The sequence below is a fragment of the Acanthaster planci genome, linkage group LG03 (assembly GCF_054643075.1).
Source record: "Acanthaster planci isolate LZ-2023a linkage group LG03, COTS_SCS, whole genome shotgun sequence".
NCBI classification, from domain to species: domain Eukaryota; kingdom Metazoa; phylum Echinodermata; class Asteroidea; order Valvatida; family Acanthasteridae; genus Acanthaster; species Acanthaster planci.
The window spans coordinates 25,243,413-25,262,368 of NC_141779.1; the positions used below are offsets into that span (position 1 = coordinate 25,243,413).

Below are 18,956 nucleotides of genomic sequence, written 5' to 3' on the forward strand. Positions count from 1 at the left end.
ACCTTTGCTGGTTGGATACCTCCCTTAGCACTGTGGTATGGTCACAAACCGCAAGTTGAAGCTCCAGACCATCAATTGCTCATCATATAGCATCATCTAACCTGATTAACATAGGCAAAGGCTGCAGCACCCTCACTACAGAGGGAGTAAGGCTACAGACTGGATCGGCCACATAGTCAAGGGGAACAACTGAGGACAGATGGTAGAATTATAATGCTTGCATATACATTGGCAGAGAGATAGTCAGCCACTATCGCACGGTAGTACTATGCACACTCAGTTCTCTACATGTACATGTACAATGCAAGGCGGGTATAGCAACTTAAAAAATATACATCTCATCACTATACACACAGGCACGGGTAGCACATTTTCAGCAATAACAATTAAAAGAAGAAGCATTTCACCTGCAGCCTCACATGCATGGATGTAGACAAGTAGATGATCTTCAGCTTTTTTCCCTACACTCAATAATCCAAAATGGAGGGAAATAATCATGGTAATCGTGGCACTAGGCTCAGACGTTCCTTCCGAAGGATGCTTGGGAAGAAAGGTATGTCATCTTCATCTTTTCTTCTTTGAGGTCCTTCTTGATGATGCTGTCATCCGTCTTCTTTTTTTTTTTTTTTTTTTGGCGAGAGAGAGAGGCTCTCTGTGTAGCAGACATACATGTAGCCTGTGTCTGGTTTCACGTGATTAGCAAATGGCCACTTACAGGTGTGAATATTTACCTATTGTACCTAATGATTGTGTGCAGTAATGCACAGTCATGACATTACATTGTCTGCTGCAGATGTGTGGGCTGCATTCTGTGCATCCTGAAATTAATGCAGTCAACAACCTGTAACTCAATACTAAAAATTGTTGCATCAAAGGGTGAGTTCATGCTGTCTGATCTGGAAATATTCTTGCACTTAGCGTGGAAAATTATGTATCCTGTCTGAGTTAAATTTTGTTGTTTCACTGTTCAATTTATGCCCACATCCTCATGGTATATTTTTCTTTGGGGTGTTGGTCTTTGCCCAATGTAATCATCCATAGAAAGCAAAAATTGCAGTAGATGTCTCGTTGAAACTAAAGGAATATTTTCTTATTTGGGGGTAATGTGAAAGTCAAGCAAGTTGAGTATCTTGTGTGGGATTAACTGCATGATATGCTTATCATATGTGTGAAACATGGAGTTGGGAAAAAATTATTTACAAACTTACACCACCTTTTGCAGAAAATTCAGTCTTGTTGGCAATGATTTCTGCCTCAAATGCACATTTTCCATTGTGGTTATAATTGCAAGGAATTTCTGTTTTAGAAGTTAATACAAATATTTACTTTGTAGTGTTTTAGTAGTTTCATAATTTTTGTAACACTTTATAGATTATTCTTATGGTTTTTTTTTTTTGTTTTTCAACCAGTAGATTTGCCAACTATGGTTGGCAAAAATGGTGCTTGTGATGTAGCCAAACAAGAGTCTGTAGTAAAGAGAAAATTTTACAAACATTTAATCCATAAAGTACAAGCTCCAGGATTGCACTTTCTTGAGAGTGTCATAATCTATCAACAAATATGCTGGGATAGTGAACACTTAATGCCACTCTGTTGAAAACAAGTCAAAAGGCTAACTACTTGATTAGAGATATAAGTTCATCCTTGGTGTTCCCTCTGATATGAGGTCAAAGAAGTTTTTGCAGCCTCCTTATGACACATTTGAAATAAATGCTTGCATAGACTGCTGTAAACTCACCAATCAGAATGACCTTGAATTATTTAACTATTCCTAAGGGATAATTGCTTAAGTTACAGGTGCTTGGCATTTATTGACAGTGTAATTGACTCCACAAGGCTGACTAATCCCCCCTTTATTGTTTTTGTATTTTGTGAAATTTTCAACGTATTTTGACTTGAATTGTTTCTAACAATACAATTTAAGCAGCTGCTCCCTTTTTTGCAGACACAAAAGTATTAGCAGAAGTGGCCAGCAAAATACCTATTCACAATCTTGGAAAAGTTAGCGAGGGTAAAAAGCATGGCTACCTCCTCTGTTTTCTCAACATCAAAAAGTGGAAATTAATTTTGGATTTTTGCCCTGCCCGACATGTATTTTAACACTGTATACTCAGTGTATGCCCCCAAAGGCTTGTGAAAAAAACACAAATGTACTTGGGTGGGACTCGAACCCACAACCTCCTGCTAAAGAACAAAAAATGGACAAGACACATTTTTCAACTTGGCCTGATTTTTCACCCTGTGTCTTATTAAATGTATTTAGGCCTCCATTACAAACCTACTGATACCTAAATGATGAAATTCCGACTTCAGTGTATTCTTGAATTCCACCCTTCTGTGTAAAATACTTTGATTACAATCACAGCCTAGCTTTTCATGTCAGTGGAGAGATTTAGGGGCTCTAGTGCAGAGGTTCCTTGTTTGTTTATTTTGAATTCCAGAGTTTGTGTAAATATACACTTTTATGGTGCTGGATTTCTTTACCATTCACACAAGTCTCCATTTGAGAGGGCCCTGTTCAAACACCACGGATAACATCTAAATCATGCTTTGACTTTTTTTTGGTCATACTTTCTGTCTTGTTCTTCCTATGTTGGAATGTTAATCATGATATTTATTGCTGTGAGCCATGTGAAAAAAAATCAGATTCGTTCAGTTTTCAGGGCTGAAGTACCATGACTTGGCTAGGCGTAAGTATCTAGTTCATAACAATTCTGACTATGGCTTATTGGTTTAACATCAGTATTGGTTTAAGATCAGAAGTGCGGAAAGTTTTTTTTAAAAACAATTAGGAATGGAATGCTTCAGACTGTTTATGCGTTGGAAGATTTTACATTTGTTTTCTTTTTAGTTCATGATAGGTTTCTTAGAATATGTCAATGTGGTGTTGCTGAGGAAGATTGGATAGAGGACAAGAATGCCTTCTGCTTGATAGATTGCAAAAACATGACAGAAAATTTTTATTTACATTATGCCTAGGCCTAACAAATGCTTTGAGGATATACTTAATGAATTCAGGTTGGTAGGCCTAAGGCATTTTGGTATGGTCAGTGGAACACGTGTGAGACTTTTGAAAAAAAAAATGAAGCATTTTGAAGCAGTGTCAGCTCTTTCACAGGGTCAAGCAAAAAAAAACCATGTGTGATCACCCTACCAAGCACATCATGCAGAACCTGCATCTTTTATTTGAGGACATTAATTAAAAACTGCATATACAGCTGTACCAGCAACAGAACCTAATTGTTGCATGCATTATCCTGTATAGTTGTATTATTCTTATCATTATTATTTCATTTTTTAAAGCTGGTTGGTCTTAAAAAGGAGCCTGTTTTTGTGTAGTTGGACCCACAACAATCTGCTTTCAGAATTCTGAAGTTCTTCAACCACTCAACCAGTGATTTAACTATGTTGATATGAGTATCAACACGTGACTCATTAAAATCTGTTAATATCGGTTGCTAACTGTTCCAAAATGAGAATAACTCACCACCATCTACCCTCATATTACTGGCCAAACAAAAGGTGTACCTATCTACCTTCAATATTATTTTTAGGATGTATGATAGGACACTTACACGATTCTGTTTGCCTTTGATGTCCGAGGCTCCTAAACCAAAGTGACCGGATTCATTCGAAAGATGAATTCGCATGTTTACTTTTATCTTTGGTAGCATGACCCTGAAATTTCAAATGCAGTTTAACTGAATTAATTTATGAAATTATTTTGCAAAGTGGAGACAAAGACTTGTGCATGGTGTTATGTTTGTGTGGAAAATTGGGTATTGCTTGTAATGAAATGGGAATATGGGATTGGCACTTCAATTTAACTGAACAATCTTTAGTGAGAAAAACCTCACTCCGTATTTTCTAGAAGTTCTCAAAAGCATGACTATCAACATGTGTTCAGACTCCAAAAATTACTCTTCTTTCTCTGAATTGTTGAAAAAAAAATCCATTGGAATTGTTAACCAAAATTAGATCATCATCGTGTGGTGTCTAGGTGATGAAGACTCTGTCCAAAGATCGAGCGTATGAACAAACACAAGCAGAGATGCACAGGCTGTGGATGGTTATTTTTAGTATACAAGGCACGTCCATTTTACGTATGACCCACGTCATATGCTAGACTAGCATCTCTCCTTTGATTGTACAGTAAGGAGAAATGGGGGGGTCTGAATCACTGCTTTGTGGCAAGCTGTTGATGTCGGACATGTTGCTTACTCAGTATGAACTAAAGCACATGTAGGAATTACTTCCAACAATTTTTTTTTTCTCTCCGCCGAGGGTGAATTGAGTTTAACCATTTTTGTGTGACAGTTATGAGTGACAGTTGAAATCATGTCGCGATACTTAATCGGTATATCTGATCAGCATGATGTATTAATGTCTTCCTTTCCTTGCTGTTTCCATGCCAGATGACAGTGAAATAGGGATGGTCCAATTATTTGTTTTAGTCTTTGGCTCTAAAATCTAAAATTTTTACTTGAATTTTGTGTGCATAATTATTAACTGTGGTAACTCTTCAAATGTCTTAATCAACTAATACCAGAAGTTTTTTCTTGGTATCTTATTATGTTTCCGCCCTGGTTGTACTCTGTAAACAGTTTTTAAGGTTTTAAATATATGCATATTTGGTAAAATGTGTCCTAAAACCTTTTTTTATATTTGATATCGATGTTTTTTGTTAAGAGTGATTTTAACAGGAAAGTTTTTTATACGTCAGTAAACAGACTTTCTGTCAGGAATCGGACTTTCTCTCTGAAATCAGAATAATTTCTCAAAATATACATGTTGTGCAAAATGTACTGTCAACTTGGTTCCAGTCGTATTTTATTAAATGAAGATAAAATATGAGTGTTTTATTGTAATAACAAAAGCCACTTCAATTTCATGAAGTTTACTACAAAAAGTTGCGAAGCTCACAAAATAAATTCTCTTTTAAATTGGGTTGACTAAGCTAAAGTTTTGTGCAATTTTAAGTGTTAATATTTCTCAGCAAAATATCAAAGTGCATGTAACTTTTCTACACCATATTCAGCTACTGGTTGAAATTGATTGGTACACATTTTGTGAATTACATTCAAGATGTTGGTCCATGTTTTCTGGTATTGTCATACTGACACAACTATCTCTCCTGCAGGCTGCACCAATTTCAGAGACAGAATTGTAGCTCATAAGAATTATTACTGCCTTTCTAAAAAGTCCTTGCAGCTGTAGGCATTGATTTCTTTGCTGTGAAATAAACGTTAGGTTAGCACACTGTCTGTGCTGAATGAAGTGTCAGCCATAAGGTTGGGCATCTGGTTTTCATTTCAGGACAAATAACCAGGGAGCCTTACTGACAAACATATGGGCTGTGCTACAGCCTTAGTTTGAATTTACTAACAGTTTGCATAATAAGCAGTTTGGCGTACAGGTCCAAATACGTGGCATAATTTGTGCGGGCAATTCAATGAAATTGTCATGGGTGACATTTAACACTAGTAATAATAGTAAGCAGGGCGGCAACAAATAAATCATATTACTTTTCAGTGTTAACTGTTCTATTAATGAAATGTGTGTGTACAGGGCATGATATGAATTTCATTCAGAGATACTGGCTTCCGTACCAACCTTTGAAATGCCTAGCATGTACATGTACCATTCTTTTCATTCACAATCACAGTGGATTTTAATAATCACTCACTATGTGCTCTGACTATGGGTTTGCCTTTGGAGTTGAATTGAGCTTTGCCCAGATGACATTGGAAGCTAGGCGTGTTGGCAAGTTGGGGGTGGGAGAGGTGTAGAATAAGGGGAGTAGAACCCAAAATAGGTCAGAGATGGTTCAAACTTTGCCACTTTGCCAAATAGACTTGTCCAAGGAGACACCATGAATGTGGTACCACTGCACTCATACTTTGAAAGCATACACACCATCTGCTCTAAAGCACTGTGCCAATGCAGTAATGATTTCTTATCTGGTCACCCATTTACACCATAGAGCCTTAGAGATATACTGTCTAGGGCTGCATGCTGAAATTCTTGTAGATTATGATAAAGTATGTTGAATCCATATTGCTACCCCATGAGTGGAATTTTCTGGTGGTTTTCTTTTGTATACGTAAAATAAATGAGTGAATGAAGCGGGAAATTAACTTTGCAGTAGTTGGTGTCAAAGCTGAAATCCTTGATGACAGACTCTAACCAGAGCAAGAACTGAGATTTTAAGTCAGTGGCTTCCCACTGCTATCTATCTGATCACTTCCTGTTGACCATGCAACTTGAGTATACTTACCACCAGTGTCTCATTCACCACATGGCACAGGTACTATACCTTACATCTAGGTCAAATTTCTGAACAGGTTCCAAAGGGAAAAAAAAGTGAATTTAGACTTGAGCCCAGTACTGAGAATATTCCACATTGCTGTGTCAGTGCACTGTTATGTTCACATTGGATCTGTGGTTTTAATGGGTTACATGATTAACTTATGAAATGAAATAATGTTTAAGTTGCTGGAATTGTCATAGCTAGGTGCCAAAGATTAACGAGTGTCGTGTTGATGATATCAAACTTGCATTCTTTCCAAGTGAGTGTGGTCACATGTACTGAGCTGGCAGGGCATGTGGTATTTAGTACTGCCAGGACTGGTTATTGGAATCATGTATTCCTGGAATAGGTGTCAAATGGAAGAACCAGCTGTCTGAACCTCACTGCTATTTACGTTAGCACAATCTGCCCAAAATAATGTTTGTTTAGAAAGAGTGAGGACTATTAAAACAAATATTTACTCAGCCTAACAGATCCTCCAAATTAGGTATGTGCTTGAATAGTTTGGATGAACTGCATACGTCAGAAATTGCCACTTTCGCATTTTGATTTCAACTAACTCAGTTTAAACCGAATGCAACACACTGTTGAGTGTACAGACTGTTGGGTTGGTAGCTGTTGACAAACCTCTCCAGGGGCGTGTTTTGCCAACCCGAAGCATGATCTTGTTTCAGCTTTGGTCATTGGTTAAGTGTTTTCACGACTTCAGTTATGCCTCTGTGATGTCATTGTTCTGATCGAACTCAAACCGAAAGTTGGAGTTGGTTCAGCGCTGTTTCAAAATGGCAGAAAATTAACAAACAGTTTTTGTCAGCCCTGAAATGAGTGGATTATACATTTCCAAATTTGTTGTTATATGCAGCAAAGCAAAGAGATACAGTACTTTCTTCTAGAATGTACGTGAAAAGAGAAAGCAGCACTGGTGAGAAACATGCCCAATGTTGAGTTAAAACGATATTCATCGACTGTCATCTGCTTCCTCTTGCTTGCCTTTGTCAAATGACGTATACATTTTTGAGTGTTTGTTTTTATGGGCCACCCTTAATATGTTCCTGGTTATGACTTTGACATCACACACGTTTCTCGTTAGGGGTCGCCAAAACATGGCCCTGGCATCATGAACATTATTAGCTTAACATTATAAATTTCTGCTGACCTGTAGGTATATTTGAGTGTAAAGAAGAATCCAGTGTTGAATTATTACTCTACACTGAGTCTGAAAATTTCACCTCCTCTTTGTCATGGTTTGCATCTGGTAGGTTTGCATCTGGTATATGCTGGTTTAACCCTAACTCCCTAAGGTGTATGTAAAATCATATTGAAATCGGAGGATTGAGGACTGAAGACCTGTGACCCTTATATTTTTATCATTAACCTGCAGTCTCCATACCTTCTCCAAACATTTCACCCATGATTGAATCTTTAAAGCTTGGTCTTACCGCTTCATTGAGCAAAGTGGAATCAAAAATGGATCGGATTAGAACTCTGTGCAGGTTTAAATTAGAGGCTAATCTCTGCAGGTGGTGACGTGGTGGTTCCTGTGCATACAAGTCTCATTCCTTCTCCATTCTCCTCCCAACCAGTTCCTTCTACACCAAAAGTATTTTCTTTCCTTTGACAGGATTTACTGCCCTATTTACCACATACTGAAACTCTTGATTCAGAGGATGCAAACAAACTCTCATGCAAATGTCCCATCAAGTATTCCTCTCCAGTAGTCAGGAATTTGCCCAAAGCTTCCTCCCACTTTTCATCCATGTCTGTTATCATCAATAGAGAATAAAGGGCACAGCGGTTGTTGTACTTAAAAATAAACAACATCTTGAAGAAGAGAAGCCATAAAGTTTGGACCTTGGTGAATCCAGAGGTGAATGGATTTTCCCTTCCTTTTGTCTGTGTAGATGCAACTGTGACAGACCCCATGGGATGCAAGGAGATTTTAGGCCAGGTTCTTATAATACACGTAGTTAACAAAGTTGATATCTCACAGGTTTTGAAAATATGACCATTTGAAAGCAAAAAACTCCAAATTTACAAGTTTGTATTCTTCCTAACCTGGCACTCTGTTTGGACCTTATTTACATATTTGATAATGATTTCATTCCTATATAACCTATTAGATAAGTTCTTTAGCAGTCATGTTTCTAAATAAAGTCATTTTGTTTGAATTCCCAGATTTCCTTACAGCAAGATTTGAAAATGAAATGATAATGTTGCTTGCTGTTGGATACATTTTTTCACATCTTTACATTTTTTGTAAATTATCCTTTATAATTCTTGTCACTGGTGTCAATTCTTCAGTTGATATGCTAAAAAAATAGAAATGCATGTTAAATGTAACAAATTATGGGTCAGGTAATATCAAGATTCAAGCAGTATGTATGTACTTAATAGTGACCTTCAGTTCACGCACAATTGCATGTGGATGATATGCTTTGTGCAGTGTTACCGAAGGTTCATGGTTGGATGAATTTGTGTCACGTTTGCTAATATGCAGAATAATCAAGCATGAATTTTGAGCACTGTATAGCAAACTCTGTGGATTAGTCATATGCAATTTTGCAATAGGCGTGCTCAAAATGAGAATTAATGTATATTGACTATTTCCAAATGGAAGATGTATAGTAGTACATGTACTTAAATTGGCTCATTTCTTTTCATTTCATTTGTATAATCCACTGGAGAGGTCTTTGTGAATGTTAATTAAGGACTGAAAACCTTTGTGTTTTTTTTTCTATAAAAAGTACTCATATGAATGAGCAATGTAATTCCTCTTGCTGGATTGAAGTCCCATGGTACTCTGGAATGATTGAACAGGTTTGGCTTTAAACTCCAATTAAGAAAGGTGAGAAAAAGAGTGGAGTAGACTGTTTGACTACATGTAGGAGAATTCTGACGGTAGTGAGGTGCGCACGCACTCAGAGGGTTTGTAATGAATGGCTGACTGACTGATTGGTTGACTAAAAAAGTGTATTCTTTGTAGCAAGTTGTTGCTGTCCCTCGACTTGCCTCAGTTGATGGAATGACTTATTCTCTCGGACAGAATGCTTGTTCGTTTTACTGTTGTCAAAGAACAGGGTTTTGCTTTCAAGAGACCCATTGAATTGCAGGTATTTCTACATTGAAAGCACTCTTGTGTAACCAGCGTTGTGAAGACTGTATGTCATTTCCCCGGCTTCTGTTTTCCAATTTGTACTCGTGGTGAATTTACCATTGATATTAACAATGGGTCAAATCTGTGTGAAAGTAGCATTGTAGATGTTGGCCTGAACTTGTGATGGGTGGGGGGGGACATCAGTGCCTTGAAATCATGAACAAACTATTAATCATCATCCCCAGTCTATTTTACACCCCTCCCCCCAAAAAAATCTTTTACTGGATTCTCCTTGCCCAAGTCCCAACAAACCTGTTGATATGTAAATTTCTTATGGTTTTCGGACATTCCTGGGTTCCAGATATGGCTTATTAATGCATGAAGAGTTTGCATGTTTAAACCAAATAAGGAAAACAAAAACCCTGGTCTCAGTGTACGAGTAGAGTTTGAGCTAAGTCATGGAGGGAAGGTGTGTTCTGTGAACAAGCATCTGTTTGTACACAGGATTAAATTTTCAACCAAGTTTGTTACATCCTGGTTCAAATGACTTGCAATAAGTAACTTCTAAATGTACAATGAGCTTGTCATCTTTTTAAAATTTACAAAAATGCACAACACGAAACAACTCGATGCACACTTCATTAAAAGTTGGACATTAATTCTTGTCTGTGGCAAATCGCTCAAGGTATTCATGAAGAAGAAACAACTGCGCCAAGACTTGGTTAAGACTGCCAAAGACACTCCTGCTGGACATAGAATAGAACTAAGACTTAAATGTACAGAGCCAAGTATGACACTGAAAATGAATATAAAAATAACTGGAGAATGTTCAAAAAGAATTTTCTTAGGTATAGAAATGCCCCCTTATAACTTTTTGCAAATTGTGACAATGTACCATCAGAAAGCTGAGGAGCTCTTTATTTTTCATGAACAAGCAATGCATCATGATAATAATTAAAAAAGAAATTGAAAATTTATAATGCGCCGTTTCCATAAAAATGATTAACAGCGCAGTACAAGTTAACGTAAAAGATAATTTATTTAAGAAATGAATGTCATTAGTTCCAAGACTCTCCAGAAAATACAATGTGTCCAAACCGCTCATGTAAACCTGTTTTGTTTTGTCTTCTGTCTCATTTGGAATACCTGTTTGCTGCTAATAATAACCACTCCATAAGAGACCCTGATCAGTAATTAGATAAATGAGTGGTAGGTTTGGTTTACTATCTTGGTTGGCTGAATGGCCCTTCACATCACCAACAAACCTGACAACTGCTTAGCAACAACAGCTTCAATTTTTTTGGGTTCACAGGAGAGCTGTGCAGTGGGTGCCTCTTTGACAGGGGAAGGGAGGGGGGGTCATACCAGAATGTCAGATATATTAACATTTAAAGCACACCAATGTTCACATGAATACCATTGATTTCTGTGGTGTAGAAAATGTACCATATTGGTCACAAGATGACAGTCCAGATGATGCTGGTCTTACCTTGTGCAATCAGGAGAGAATCGTGTCTATTCCACTGATGGGAGCCCAGATAATTATAGAGCAAAGTAAGCATGACCATTTCTGATGAAACAACATTCATTTTCTCAGTGTCATGGCATTTGCCTATTAATCATGCCCATGTGCATTGTCATGCAAATTGGTACATGGATAAAATCCAATCTCAGAACTCACACATAATCCACTAAGATTTGTTTGAATTCAGGACTTGGACTAAAACTAGTCTTATAGTTCATGTAGTCATTAATGACATGTATGGATGTAGGTACTTCATGTAGTACATCACTCTGCTAATTCTGTGCATCGACTAAATTGCAGTCTTAGAATCATGCATATTCATTAATGTTACGTGTGTATTCAGTTCATGGACTGCAACTAGTCTAAGAACTCATGCAGTTTCATTGAGAATGTTCCATGCAAATTAACCATGAGGACAGAAGCAAGTATTGGAACTCATGCATATGCAAGATAACATACACATGTGCACTCAGGATGTGGGCTGAATCCATTTTCATAGGTACATGTATGCAGTTGCATTTGCACCTAAAAAAATGATGACATGTGGCCAAATATTTAATTCTTATCGCCAATGGCGACCATGATTTGTGCCCGTTAGTAGCCCACCTTGTAAGTCATATTTCGCGAACAGTTGCTGCCCAGTTTTCTTCCACGTGCACCGCACATACAGGTACTAGGTGCCTGAGTCGACTGGTTTGTGCTCGCATGCTGTATAGAGTGTGTATGGGAAGCCGAGGCGTTTTGCATATTCATAATGCTCTAGTAGTCTATGCACGCCACAATTCCAGTGCAATAAACTTACTTCAGTCCCAAATGTTCTAAAAGTTTGAAACTAAAGCTACCCTTGGTTCAGTCCAGTCCCAGGTCCGAATACTCAAACGTAAGAGAACAAACATGCCTTGTCTTTTCTTTCATCTTTTTTTTTCATATAACATGGGTGCCTCTTTTGATTTATTCCACAAGCACAAAATCCGAAGCCTGTCTGTCCTGCGGATAATTGACGGAATAATGTTTCTGTCTGTTTTGAAAGATTTTGTACATGTAATTTGTGTTACAGTGAGATTTAAAGCTTTTCATGATAGAGGTAGCCCATAAACTAGATAGGATTGCGGTAGTACCGTGGATGTATCTCTTTATTGAGTATGTAGGGCTCTGAAAAGAACTTGTTTTGACGACAGATGGCACATACTGTCCAAAACGTTGAGTACCACCGGTTCTTTTCAGAACCCAACATACTAAAAAAAAAAAGATATCCATAGTGCTACCGCAAACTTGTGTAGTTTGTGTTACAATATGTACAAAAATCGACCTGACACCTAACTTTTTTTTTAGGAGCCAATGGCTCCTCACTTTACTTGTCAGCACTGCATGTATGCTAAATAATGCAATGTTATTTGATCAATGTCTTTCTATTAACAAGTGCAGTATACCCACACACTGAATGTTATTTAAGTTGTAAACCAATGCCAAAAAATCTTGGAATCCTCATAAATCTTAATGTGCCTTTTCACTTTGAATTTGGATTCCCTGCAATGTGTATTTCATCAAATGAAAGAAATAGCCACAAAATCTTATGCTTTGTTTTATAGCACCTAGCAATAATGGTGTCAGATCTTTCCTTTATAAGTGTCTGATACAGCTACTCCCTCTCAGCTCAAAAACTAGTCTATTCGTTCTTTGGTCATATATTACTGAGATACATCTGTCATTTTGGACTCAGTAGTACCTTCTCACCCATTAGAATTATTTAGGAAACATGCAGGTTATTTTAAAGAGTATTTTTTCTAACAATCACCCCCAGAACCTGGCTTAGGTTCTGTAAACTTTCAAAATGATCAAAAGTCCCTAAACGAGAATAAAGTAAAAATCCCCAGTCTCATGCTTGTCTAGTTCGTGAATCTTACACTCCCCTGTCAAATTCCAGGAAATTCATAGCCCAATCCACCTTGGTCTATTCAGCTGTCATATCTTTGCTGATTGTCAGAACCCTTCATAAACCTGTACAGAATGTTTTATGGTCCTTTGCTTATATTAAGCTTGTTCCAATGATTAGTGTTGTGATAAAGCGTCCATAAAGTGCCCGTCAGCAAGCAGTATCTCAGCTTTTTTCAAGTTGGGGAGTTGGTTATCAGTTGTCATCAAGTAGCGGTGCTTCAATGCTGTCCATGTTTGACCATCGAGTCCTATAGTTTTTCACATCAGGTTCAGATTCAGATATTTTCATTCTCCTGCACCTCAATTCAGCTCTCAGAGAAAGCTCCATACTCTGTCCCTACCAAACTCCCATCCTTTTTGTGTTGTATTCCCTGCACCATCCTGCCAAATTCATCATCCTTAGGAATCCATGCAGCAGTCTTGCAAGAGCAGGTTATTCTGGTCAGTGGATGGAAAATAGTCAAAGAATGGAGAAGCATATCAGTCAGGTTTTCTATTAGCTCACCCCTTTTTTTTTAAACATAAAACCCTTTTCCAATCAGTCTCAGTGGGTGATCTCCATCCTACATTTGTCTTGTCACTGATACAAGGTCAGCTTGCCTTCATTACAGTCCTATCACTGCCTGAGAGTTGGTAAAGAGAATCAGCGATGCATGAGCTTGAAAGAGAGGGAGGGAGCGTTTATGTTGGAACAGCCCCCTTTGGATCAGCTTTAAGCATTTCAGGGCCCTACTACCCCAGTGCACATGTACAAGTAGGCTCACATTGTACACACAAATGTACACATGTGCTGTGTGTATTTGTACATACACGTACATGGATGTACATGTGCATGTAATGTACATGAAGAGCACTGTGTAGTAGGTTGTGGTCAGCATTCGCACATGGTTATACAAGTTGAACATTGGAATGATTATAAAGGATAATGACATAGATTGTTTTATTGATGGAATAATTAGAATAACAATAAATTGTATCACTGTAATAATTCTTCTCAGTTGTTTGACGCATGGAGGAAGCCAGTTGTGTTTGGATTTGTTGTCTTGAGTCTGCCATTTTAGTGGACATGCACGTATTTTGCTTCTCACTGTAATCATTTGTCATTTGATTTCATTTTTTCATTCTGCCAAATTTCATGAAATCCTTATTCATTTAGTCCCCACCTCCAAATCAAAGGGGGTATGAACCCTGATAAACCAGTATGGTTTTTTGTCAATTTATGAACACTTCCCTGAATTGACATAGTTTTGCTTGCTTTGGTAAAAGATTTCAAGATTATATTAAATCATTGGATCCCTCTGTAATGTTCTGTTGTTATACTTTCATCTTCAAGAATTCGCTCTCCCCCTCCTCTGAAGAAAGCTGGAATTCAAGCAGATTATCTGCTGGGCATACATTCCACATGCTGGAGACATCAGTGCTAAAAAGATGGTAAAGGTCTGCTTGGCAAAGGAATATTGTTTTAAGCAAAAGGCCTTGCTTTGATTTAGTTTGATTTCTCTATGTACTTGTTCTTCAGTTATGCATTTACAATCCCATTGCTATCATCAGGATTAATTAATAGTAACTCATGCACTTGGTAACTACCACGTTGGACCTCCCTGAAGTGAGATATCCTAAGGCTTTGCATACATCCATGTACCTGCATCAAGAGCCAAGGGGCATGCAGAAGGCCGGCTGCAGTAGGGAAATCGGACACAAGGTTGGAATATTATGTCATGATCAAGTGGATCGTACAACGTGGACTGCGGAGGACTGCGTCATCAGCTGAACGGTGTGACGTCTTTCCACAGACAGTGGGTTAAATCAAGGGTACTGCGAAGGGAGGCAGGAGACACTAGTGTGACTACTAGCTGCAGCCATACTCCATCAGACTGCTGAAGAATAGCTGGCCTTAAAGACCAGATTTATTAAGGACATGGCCATTATTGATTCCCCTCAATCTTTTCCTCTTCCGGACGAGGTTGTATTTACCCTGTATATCCTGAGCAGTTAGTGAGTCGTTTGAGTCTCATGTCTGTTGGTACTTGACCCATTTCTACACTTCACAATGGTTTGGCTCTCAACTTGTAAATTTCTGAACAATACAGCTTGGAATGCTTCCTTATTTTTTTTTACCTTAATATCATCTATTTGTAGCCAGTAAGATAATACAGAATGTCAACCAAGAACTGTACAAGGCTGTACTGCCGAATTTCACTGGAGGATTCATGAGGAAAATGAGAAATTTCTTTATTTTTCATCTTAAACTTGCATGATATGAGATATGATACCTGTGGGACCTCATGATATGTCAGCCATAGCCTCAAGAATCTTGGTGCATTTTTGTTTCCCACAAGGCTTTAGAGGTCTCCGCACTCCTTCCTTGTCTGGTTCCTTCAAGATGGCCCTGGGTATCAAAGATATGAACCTATGCTGCTTCTCCTTTGGATTTGACTTAAACCAATTACAGAGAGGTTGGAAATCTCTCAGAGATCTCTTTTTTCAAGTTTTGCCTGGTGCCAAGCTTGCTTCTAATTCACCATGACAGTGATGTTTTTAAAACAGTCATACCATTACAGTAATAATGGTAAGACAACATCACTGCCTATTGGCCATTGCTTTCAGATCAAGAGCTTCCGTCTACTACTTATTATGTATTTATCTAGAGTATTTATTTTGGTGGTCATTTCATTTGTTTAGATTTTTGAGGAGTGTGGGAATTTTGTTTAGTTTTGTGGCATTATACTCCAGATGGCAAAGCATTGTGCAAAAAAATCCTTGATATCCCATTCCAAGGTGAAGTGGTTGACCTTGACTTTTATACTGCACTCCATGGATGGTGCTAGTGGTGTGGTTATTTATGCTTGTGTGTGGTCATTTTGACCACAGGATGAGGCTCTTGTACTGTGCAGTGCAAAGATACAAGGACATACAACCATAAAGTAGATATTTTTGGACAACATTTCCGATTGTTAACAGGTCAGGAAATCTACATGTACGTTAATAGTAACTGCGCTTCAAAGATTGACACCGGGATTTTGTAGGGAGATGTCATACAAGTAAGATGTGAAATTTCAAAAACTACCAGTATGCATTCTGATGAGTGGAGTGAAATAGAATTTTCTTTTTTGTGCTTGGTTTTCAAGAGTCCATGAGAAAAATAAGACACCACAGACAAGCTTAATGAGGTGGGTAGAGACCCCATGACCTGTTTTAAGTACACATTACCAAATGTGTTCATTGGACTTGATTAAATACATTTATATACATGTTGGTAATGAATGTTACAAACTTAAAGCTAATAAACCACCTCAAAGCCTTATTTTTAGACTTTCTATTGAAGTGCTATTCTGGACCACACAGGTTGTAAATGACATATATGTGATTGTGACATAATGTCTATTGTAAAGATGCTACATCATACATGTTTATTGGAAATAAATAAAATATGAGAAAGTGTGCTGGCTAGAATAAACCACCTCAAAGCCTTATTTTTAGACTTTCTATTGAAGTGCTATTCTGGACCACACAGGTTGTAAATGACATATATGTGATTGTGACATAATGTCTATTGTAAAGATGCTACATCATACATGTTTATTGGAAATAAATAAAATATGAGAAAGTGTGCTGGCTAGAATGTGTGGAAAAATGATGGGTTGGACCATGGGATGGGAAATGTGGAAGTTAGTGGTATGAAATTGAGAAAGGGAAACTAGATGAGATTTGATCAGTGAAGTGGAAGAAAGAATGAGGAAAAGAATTAATGAAAGAAGAGAATGCATGGCATATAAGAGGGAAGTAGGAAGACTGAATGGAAAAAGAAATAGGAAACACAATGACCAAAGGAAAGGAAATAGAGAAGGGATAAAAGAGTCTGGAGAGGAAAGTAGTGAGGATATGGCTAAGATGGAAGGGGAAAACCTGGAGACAAAGTTGAAGTCAGAGGTGGGAAATGTTGGACATTAAAGAAAGTTAGGAGAGTATGACATTGTGGAGGAACAATTTACTGGGATATGGATGCTGAGGAGGTCTAGGAAGAATCAAAGGAAAGTTGGGAGATGAAGAGAACAGGAGGTAAATAGTTGAGAAAAACAAGGACAAAGAAGGACGACAAGTCACGGAAGATGTATAGAAAGAATGAGTTGAGAGAGTTCAAGGAGATCCTGGAACAATGAGTCATGAAACACTTGGCTCAAATCAGTCTGTGTCTTATCTCTTGACTAAATCTTATTCTACGTGTATCTTCTATTACTCAGATCTAGAGGCAGGATCAACTAACAGCGCCTTGCCTATCAACAACAACGATCATCCTATACCAAAGAGGAAGGGCAGTATAAAGTAAGTGCTCTTACCTTTCTGTACGTCAGGAGTCAATGTTCTGAAAATTCAGGAAAGGAAGAAGTAGTGTGAATAGCTGTCGAGTGACATTATTTTCTGAGAAACACCCCTCATCTTTCAACAATGTCTAGTTTTCCTGAGACTTCCCTGGACTTCCCTTGAAAAGTTCATAATATTCAAAAGATTAAAGAAAAGGACTGGTTAATTTAATTCCCAGTTGAATTTAATCATTAGACACCCAGGTAGTTTTTGCTTTCCTGTTTACTGGCTGAAACCGGTCTGAGAATTCTGCAAACTAGTGCTTTTGGAGTAGTCTCTCAGTTCCTAGGTATTTGCCTGGTTTTTCTGGAAACCATGGTGACAGTGATGATATAGCTGATCAAAATACAGTGACGGCATGGACATGATTTCCCAAAGTGATTGGCACTCACCATTGTCAGTGCGTCACACTCAGCATTGAGCTAATGTAAAACTTGAAAGGAAAGGAAAATGGGGGAAAAATCACCTTTCCCGTAAGAGGTCGGATGAACCCACGCCATCAAATTTTCTCAATATTTTCGTGGCTTACTCTAGAGCTTTAACCTATGTCACTCTGAGCCATTTCAAAGTAAGCCCTTTTTTTCATATTGTATTTTGATATATTCATGAGGTGTGTTAGTGACAGTTCAAGGAAGCTGGTTGGATGTATGATAATATCCCTCCTTTGGGAGAATATATTATAATATCCCTCCTTAGAGAGATTATTGTTCAGTTCAGAATTCCCTAAGCTGCAGTTTCCTGAAATCAGGAACCATGGCCTGTTTGATCCCACGACATTGGCTAGATCAACTTCCTAAGTTGTCAAAGGTACAAATAGGATGTGGTGTCATGCTCATGAATAGGATTCTAAGTATATACACGGTAACATGTACAAGGATGAGGTATAAGATACTACTGCCATGAGGTGTGCAGGCCAGATATCCGTTGGTGGTTACCAAAGCAGAGTTCGGTGTCATAGGTTGATTCAACATTTGACATTGTTCATGATCTTGACATGAAGTCCTCACAGCAGACACATTGACCAGATAATAAAGGATGAAGTATATATGTTCCATCAGCATTGTGTGTTGGGTAGTTTATCCTACAAAGGCTAAGGAATAAAACATTCTGTCACGGATATGGGCACAGAATTGCCCAGACTTGAACTCAGCATAACTACCCATTGTTTGTCATCTGAGTGATGTGCTGCCATCATTTGATCATCATTTACCATCAAGCCATCTGTGAAGTGTGGTTTTTCTTATCTCCTCGTCATGTTTAGGAAGTGGCTAACGAGCCCTGTCAGAAAACTAAGTACCAAACAATTGGAGAGAATAGACGGCCCCAAAGGAAGGAAACTCAACGAAGACTTGGCAGTAAAGGTAAGAACAAATACATGAATGGTTTGGTTGTATCATATGGTGTAGTTAGATAGGATTGACTAGATAACTAGTTTGGTTGTATCATAGGGTGTAGTTAGATAGGATTGACTAGATAACTAGCTTGGTTGTAAGCTGAGGGTGACTAGTTAAGTATGTGCTTGCAGTATAAAATAAAAGTACAACATCAAGGACATTGTCCTCACAAAATCTTCTGTACAACGGTCACTCAGTATTGCAATTTTCAGTCGTCAATACGCCCCATATGATTCCTCACACAGGCCTGTTTAAAAGAGTGGCAGCCTGCCTCACAAATACTGAAGATTATTGGTCAACACTTCCAACTTGCATACAAAACAAGGTTGAAAATAA

The 18,956-nt window shown here is 38.0% G+C and overlaps 1 protein-coding gene and 1 long non-coding RNA gene across 9 annotated transcripts in view; one reads left to right on the top strand and one right to left on the bottom strand.

Moving 5' to 3' along the window:
* Window positions 1-18,956, bottom strand: part of LOC147799757 (uncharacterized) — a 108,079-nt gene that overhangs the window by 39,806 nt on the left and 49,317 nt on the right. The window contains exons 4-5 of one of the 2 annotated variants that reach the window (XR_015424685.1): window positions 17,202-17,227; window positions 11,646-13,302 (exon numbers count right to left, since the gene is read on the bottom strand). The exons of the other annotated variant lie outside the window; for it this stretch is intronic. This is a non-coding gene — a long non-coding RNA (uncharacterized LOC147799757). Of the gene's footprint in view, window positions 1-11,645; window positions 13,303-17,201; window positions 17,228-18,956 lie in introns of those variants that run through there. 2 annotated transcript variants of the gene reach the window in all.
* LOC110981066 (triple functional domain protein-like) overlaps window positions 1-18,956 on the top strand; it is an 85,096-nt gene that overhangs the window by 19,339 nt on the left and 46,801 nt on the right. For 3 of the 7 annotated variants that reach the window (XM_087134255.1, XM_087134258.1, XM_087134261.1), the window contains exons 1-3: window positions 197-553; window positions 17,106-17,187; window positions 18,488-18,587. In XM_087134255.1, the coding sequence (XP_086990381.1) occupies window positions 481-553; window positions 17,106-17,187; window positions 18,488-18,587 (255 nt within the window). In that variant the 5' untranslated portion in view covers window positions 197-480. Of the gene's footprint in view, window positions 1-196; window positions 554-688; window positions 877-17,105; window positions 17,188-18,487; window positions 18,588-18,956 lie in introns of those variants that run through there. The other 4 variants (XM_087134256.1, XM_087134259.1, XM_087134260.1 and 1 more) reach the window with 3 other exon arrangements.